Below are 8356 nucleotides of genomic sequence, written 5' to 3'. Positions count from 1 at the left end.
CCAGAACTACTTACCTCCCTTACAAATAATCCAGGACTACTTACCTCCCTTTCAAATAATCTTTTTTCTCAGGAACTATTAGACCTGACACCTTGTATTAGCCGGTGTATACGAAGCAATGAATAGCTTTTCAGAAACCATGGTATGCTTTGTTTTCTGACTTTATAATCATCTCATAGTAATGACTTTTATTACTACCTCAGTCCATCTAAATGTATATATTTGTCGTTACCTTTCATAAAAAGCCTTTTTTCATTTACAATGTGCATTTTCGTTGATTTTTCATATATATATATATATACCCAACTCCCAGTTCCTCCGCCTCCGACGCTTGTGCAGCTGTAACCAGGATTTTGAGACCCAGTCCCAGTACCTGGCCCGCCTGTTCAGGCATCGAGGATACCCCTCAATCCTTGTCCAAAACGCCCTTGCCCGCGCTCGTCGAATCTATCGCACCACCGCCCTTTCTCCTTCCCCTCACCAAACCCCTAACCGCACCCCTTTTCCCTTTCTTTTCCACCCCTCCACTCTACTCCTTCGTCGTAGGATACTACGGGCCTTTCGTCGTCTCCAACTCGATCCCACCACCCGCCCCATTTTCCTCAACCCACTCTTGTCCTCAAACGCGCCCGGAACCTACGCGATCTTCTGGTCCGTAGCACCTTCTCCTCTTCCCTCCCAGCCCCACATGGATCCTCCCCGTGCTCTAGATCCCGCTACAACACCTACCCCTTCATCACCAACACTACCTCTCTCGCTGGTTCTAACCTACAAACTGTTCACATTACAAATTCCTTCAGATGCACTTCTTCTAGCCTCATATAATGCATTAAATGCAACCTCTGTGGGAAACTATATGTAGGTCAGACGTGCCGTCGACTGGCCGACCGGTTCACCGAACATCTAAGGGATGTTCGGCAACGTTCGAACACTCCCGTCGCCCGTCTTTTTCGCTTGGCCAACCATTCCCCCTCTAGCATCTCCGTCTTTGGCCTCACTCTACACCACGGATCCACACACTCTCGTCTCCGCCTGGAACAGCGCTGTCTTTAATTTACAGGCACTATCCCCCACGAACTAAACACAACCCCCTCCTCCTATTGACTGCTTCTACACCTCCCGCAACAAGCAACTTAATTTCTTTTTCACATTTTTCATTTTTACTTGTAATTGCGCCATTTATATTGTATTAACTTCCTTATCTCCTTTCAACCTTAATTTTCATATTTTATTGTTTTTATAATTTTTTGTTTTTTAATTGTTTATAACTTATTGTTTTATAAATTATTGTTTTTATTTCTATATACACGTACACATGCACACACATACGTACACATCCACGAATGCACATATACCTCCCTCACACACCGCACACATACAATACACATACATGCACGTATACACTCACATACTTCCACACACACACGCATACATACACACACACACTCACATACACCCACGCGCACACACACATATGCGCGTACACACAACACGTGCACAAACGTACATACACACACATATTTCCAACAAGTATATACCAGTAAATGTATGTAGAATACAAATCCCGGATAAATCCTCATTCATGACAGGTACATCCAAATATCCATTTGTAGAATTACAAAAATACACTATAGAGAAAATTATATTGTTATTATAGCTCTCACATTATAAAGCCGACAATTGCTTCCATTACATTAACACACACACACATACATACATGTATATATATAAATGTAAGTTACCTTGGTGGATGTCTATATGTTTTGCTCAAGAACACAAAGCGATGTTTGATCCATGGGTATATGCGTGTGGGCGCGCGGGGAAGAAGGTGTATGCGTGCGGGGGAATGAAGGTGTATAGCTAAGTCGTTAGGCTTTGTTCTTACGATCGCTAGACCGAGCGGCGCGTTGTGTTCTTGAGCAAAACACTTCATTTCACGTTGCTCTAGTTTCCTTTCCGATCAGGTGAGAATGTTGGCCTGCTCGCCTAACCAGCGCGATGGCGTCGATCGAAGGCTAAAACGGTGCAAAACGCATTGTGACCAGCGATGATAGTCTGGTCGGTCACCTGATCGTGTGATATATATATATATATATATATATATATATATATATATATATATATATATATATATATATATATATATATATAATTGCAGCGTGGAAGGTGTTTATAAACGATTTAATAAAGAACACACAAAACCGTTAGATTCACTTCAACTTTTAAATTTAACTTGTCATCGGCGGCACGTCTGAGATGCAGCACGAACTTTTGTCAGTGAAAAGGTCGCGGTCTCAAAGCGACGAAAATATTTTGACAAATTAAATTTAAATGTTGAAGTGAATCTAACGGTTTTGTGTGTTTCTTAAATGGCTTATAAACACCTTCCACGCTGCAATTGTTTTCGTTCCGGCACACGATCTCAGATCAAGTCACTTGCTATGCAAGTACATCTCCGTAATATATATATATATATATATTATATATATATATATATATATATATATATACGTACATACACACACGCGCGCGCGCACACACACACAAAATGAGAGATTGTGTTTGCGAGTGTATGTAATAGTACGTATGTAGTATGCAAGCATGCGTTTTCTTCACGCGTCTATAATTTTTTTTTACTTATATTTCCTTAAATAAATCTGGTAACTTACTCAAGATGCCCTGCATCCTTACGTAATGTACTCTCAGCTCATCTTACAAAAGAGAGCATACTGATATTCAGTTTGAGTTTATTTTGAAGGGGCTCGCCATTGAATATCAGCTATAGTGATGGCATCAGTCCCATGGGTTTTTAAAATGTTATGCTTTATCTCCAACCCCACAATTAAATAATATTTTTTTAAATATCGAGATGAAAATTCCGGAAACTGTCGTATGCGAAGAGTAATCTTCCATAACCACTACTACTACTACTACTAAAATCACCGATCTTACCATCACGAGTAGTAGTAGTAGTAGTAGTAGTAGTAGTAGTAGTAGTAGTAGTAGTAGTAGTAGTAGTAGTAGTAGTAGTAGTAGTAGTTGACGACAAACAGGGAAACCAATTTAGAATATGTGATCAAGAGAATGAAGACGTCAGTGAGAGAAGCAAAATAATACAATGAGGAAAGAAGCTCGAAGTAAGAGAGATGGTGGATTTTAATCTACATTCATTTCTTTGTATTGTTTAGAAATATCTTTTCAGTTTAATCTAAGCCCCATTCACTGCTGTTCTTCGGCTATAATGTTTCTCTTCCTTAATCCTACTCTCCTCATTATAAGTGAAGACCACATAGGGCTACTGCTTAAGGTACTTATGTCAGCAGCATTTCAACATTTTGCCACAGAAATTGAAAACTCTATATGGAGTGGATGTAAATACATTCAAGAAGCAATTAGTTATTCTACTATTGGTGATTCTACACGAACCGACGTCACTGCAACGATCGAAACCGAGGATAGTGACACCACACTCTCGCTTTCACCGAAATCTAAATATAATAAGAAACAGTACCAAATTGGTGGCACTCTAGCATGGCGATACCCATCAGTCTGTTACTAATAAAAGAAAACAAAAGGATAATTGATATAGGTTTACACACACACGCGCACACACACACACACATACACACACACACACACACACACACTTACACACACACACACACACACGAGCACAAACATATCGTCGCCATTGTTATGAGAAACCAGATAGATATCCTACGTCAGAATTCCGTTTATATCTAGATTCGGTATAGATAAGTAATTGTCATCTACTGATGATATTTCAGTTGACTATATCCCAGCCTTACAAATTTATGGTTGCGTATCACCACGTTATATATGCATATATAAAATATCAAAATTAGCATTTCATTTAGTTAGGTACTTAAATTTGTTAATTTACTTACGGACACATAGTTTCTGTTGACTTTGTTTTTGGCTCTGTAATTTGGATCTTACAATTGTCTACATTGTTCGTGTGACAGGGAGTTTCTGAAAAAAAAATAGAGTCGTAAAAAAAGAACAATAAAATATGGTATACTTTAGGATAGGTATGTTTAGATTTTATAAATATGGATTAGAAGAAATTGTATTATATTTCCTGCAAATGTAATGAGATGATTTAAAGTTAGTAATAATGAGAAATCCTGCTTGTGATAGCAAGCGCTCAAATGCCCAATTTGCGAGTAATAATACGAACGTAATTTCTAAATGATAATATATTTGTATAGCAAGTCAAAATTAAGATATTTATAAAAATGCTATTTTGATCTCTATGTAGTAGTCGAAAATGAATTGAAAAGATGACAAATTCTTTGAGAAATTTAATAATTATAATTTTATTTCAATGATATACCACTATTCTTGATGAATAACTTTGAAAGCATTAAATAAAAGAACCTACTAAGGCAGCTATCGGTGTAGTGCTTGTCCAACAGTTTATAATGCTCGGTACACTCTTGTTGATATAAACAATTTTTCATTCCTTCAAGGTAACTGAAAAAGAAAAAAATGCTCAAATTACCACAGCTTCATATTAATATTTTACATCAACGAAGAACTGTATCTGCATGCTTTTGTGCATTTCTGCCACATTTTATCGAATCTTTAAAGCTTACATTTTCTTGATCTAATTAATTTGTCCTAAATTATAAGTTCCTATATTATAGTATTATCACAGACATTCTACATACACACACATATATATATATGTGTATATGTATATACATTTGCACGAAACAAGATGACTGCATCTATAGCCAAACTTTCGATTCCATAATTGTATGAAGTCAAAAGATGTAGCTTTGGCGAGCAATGTTGGGCAGAGAGAATCGAAAATAATCGTAAAAATGTTCACTATTTTTTACAGCATTTTTGTGAGAACTCTTTCTATATGAGTTTACATTTAAGGTTCTGGAATCATACAATACTAAAATCCGCCAGACTAAGACTCCATTAATTTCTCATCTCTTGGATTAGAAATTAATGTTCCGGATATAGTTATCAAATGCATACTCCCGCCTTTATTGTCACTATAAACAGGCCTTGAAAACATACAACAAAGAGGACATACTAGTTGTACCAATGCACTGTTACTACACATATCAAATAAAGGGTCTTATACAACAATCTCCTTACCCTTAACGCAATCACATCACCTCTCAAAGCCCAACAAATACAACCTCGGTAACTATATTACGAAATTTTGATAGCGGCCAAATTTGTATCTTAAATACTAGGATGACTCGGTGGTGAGAGAAAATATTTCAGCCATGTTCAGTTTTTGATTTGTACTAAACTCAATGAGATCGATTTTGGAGAACTGCTGTCATGTCTGAAACGAAGCTGTCATACATTCTTGAGACAACTTTCAAAAGGACTAATAAACGAGACCATGGGACCTCTACGAGATAGCTCAATCTGTGACAAATAGCAGCTTATTTCTATCCCCATTCTACATATATACATACACACACATACATACATACATACATACATACATACACGTCAGCGTGTGTGTGTGTGTGTGTGTGTGTGTGTGTGTGTGCGTGTGAAATGAGACGAGGAGGTCAGGTCACGGCTACAGTGCCGTTGAAGTAAGTCTCCTCGATCAGAACTGTTTCGGACTGAACAGCAATTCAATGATGATTCATTCAGAAATACACTCTAATCCCTTGCTGGTAGAGGTATTTTGCACCACTTTGCTTCGTATATCTCTCCTACAGCTTCTGCTCTTCTAAAGTATATAGCTTCATACTCTCCGTCCTCCAAGCCTTTTACACACGTTTCATTTTTTTTTCTCCCGTTTTCTACAATGCGCCTTGTCCCTTCTCATACTGCACTAAGCGTATTGCACATTCTTTCCCAAAACTAATTCTATAATCCTCACCCCATCCAAGAGACATTGGCCCATAGATATCTTAACTGGGCACCCTTGTTAACGAATGGCAGTTTTTTTTTCAAACAAACATCATTTTTCCGTATTACTTCATAATTTTAAAAAAACTACCATTCGTTAAATTATACTAATTTCACATTTGATATTTCTGAGGAGCAGAAGAGTTAGCTATAAATGCTTATAAATAGAGGATTTCATTATTCTATGTTATCTAAGTCTATGAACTATATTTGGAATACAGAACAATATAATGGATTTTACACATAATTATTATGGATTATTACAGAAAACTAAACAAGAAGGTATATATGGATTTAAAGACTCTCATACTAAAGTGTACTTACCAAAATCAAAAGCAGTAATTTTTTATTTTTTATTTATATTTCAAACAAACACTATTTTCCCATATTACTTCATATTTTTAAAAAACTACCATTCGATAAATTATACAAAATTCACATTTTATATCTCTGAAGAGCAGAAGAGTTGTCTATAAATGCTTATCAATATAGGATTCTATTATAGGGACAACACTTCTGCGAAATGAACGTAAGATGCTTTAAAAACTTAATTCGAAACTTTTAAACTGTCATATTTATTATTATATATTTATACTTATACATATACATATATTTACATATATTTATATTTTTAATACCACAATTATTTTGCAAACGTATATATCTTTCTGAAGAATTTTCTAATATTGATTTCCTGATAATAATAACAATAATAATAGTAATAATAATAATAATAATAATAATAATAATAATAATAATAATAATAATATATTATATAAAATATATATAATGGCTCGTATTAGATACATAGGTACTTTAATAGTATTAATACTTTGATACAACAGAGCACTCAATATAAATTCAGTATATAATATTCTCATTGAATATATTTAACTAAAGATTTATATATATACTAGCAGTATCGCCCGGCGTTGCTCGGGTTTGTAAGGGAAATAACTATATAAGCATTTTTTGAGAGTTATAGCCAAAAAATAGCAAAAAAATGCATTAAAAATTGAAAAAAAATTAAGGTAATTTTTTTTTTAAATCGTTGACACATCGTAGATATTTTTAGAGAGTTACTTCCCTTATATAATAACGAAAAATATGCATTAAAATGGAAAAATATGATGGTAAATTTTTTTTAAATCGTAGACTCATCGTAGACGCGCGCTAATACCCAGAAGGGCTCGATATGAATCACGACTATAAGATACCCGCTTTTGGTTAAACTATACCGCAAAATGTGGGAGTAGTTACGAATCTAAATCGTAGGAGACAGACACACAACTTCACTCTTATATATAAAGATATAAGCCACGTAGTTATATACACATACTTTGTTATATACACATTCTTAAAAGAAAATGTTATTTTGAACACAACATTTACAAAGAATAAAATATTTTTTGGTTTTTCTTAACCCTTTCGTTACTATATTTCTGACCAAAATACACCCCTTATGTGTTTCAATTAATTTCTAACGTAATCATAAATTTAGTCTGGTTTCATTAAACAACTATAACTTTTTTATTTATGAATATATTAATCTGATTTTTGGAAGATAATTTAGTGAAATGTTCTCAACCAATTCTATACTATAATTTTTGTCACAAAGTGACTCTAATTGCAGGTAGATACAGGTAAATTCAACAATATATAAAATTATTAAAATTTTGTTCAAACATCGCTATAGAAAATGGGTTATTAGCTAATATTCAATTGGGTATACAACAAAATTTTACGATAGAATTTGTTATTCTGGGTAACTTTCTAATACCCATAATAATATTTATGGCAAAATAGGCCTTAATTTCATTTAAGGTTGTGGGAAATAACAAACTATCGTTTCTTTCGCTTTGTTTAGGTTGAGATCAAATACCACATGCTTTTTTTTTTCAGTCATAGAGTTTGATTTATGAAGGTCTTCAGTAGAAAATCCTTCGAATTCTGACTCGCTGCTTGATATAATGAAATTCGTATCCATTTTTTGTCAGAATTACAAATTTTGAAAACACAATAGGAACAAATTTCGGAAAAAAATCTCCCATAATTCACGGAATTAAAATTACACTTCGATTTTTGTACAAAACTGTATTTGAAGTGTTTACGAAGTATAATACGTGTTTTCACGAATGTTCTAAAGAGATTTACTCTGATATTCTCATTTAAATATGAATAGGTAAATTCGGGCGGTTTGGTCACATTAACCAAAATTTTTTTCGGGCGGTTTGGTAACGAAAGGATTAAACGGATGCATACATTTATTAATAACTATATATAAGTGTCGTCTGTTTATACATAAACAGTTTCATACTGCAATTATATATACATATATCTATATATAATATTATATAATAAAATATATACAGAGTAAAATAAAAAAACAATTTACCTTTTCTGTATTGTTATTCGACCGTCCGTGTGTCTTTGCAAA

At 34.2% G+C, this 8356-nt stretch overlaps 1 protein-coding gene across 1 annotated transcript in view; it reads right to left on the bottom strand.

Annotated features, from left to right (window-relative positions):
* LOC115213476 overlaps window positions 1-8356 on the bottom strand; it is a 78791-nt gene that overhangs the window by 55994 nt on the left and 14441 nt on the right. The window contains exons 5-6 of the mRNA XM_029782469.2: window positions 4406-4497; window positions 3909-3993 (exon numbers count right to left, since the gene is read on the bottom strand). Of these exons, the coding sequence (XP_029638329.1) occupies window positions 3909-3993; window positions 4406-4497 (177 nt within the window). The remainder of the gene's footprint in view (window positions 1-3908; window positions 3994-4405; window positions 4498-8356) is intronic.

The sequence above is a fragment of the Octopus sinensis genome, linkage group LG6 (genome assembly GCF_006345805.1).
Source record: "Octopus sinensis linkage group LG6, ASM634580v1, whole genome shotgun sequence".
Lineage (NCBI taxonomy): Eukaryota > Metazoa > Mollusca > Cephalopoda > Octopoda > Octopodidae > Octopus > Octopus sinensis.
The sequence above is the reverse complement of the archived record's forward strand: the minus strand, read 5'-3'. Positions and strand labels throughout refer to the sequence as shown.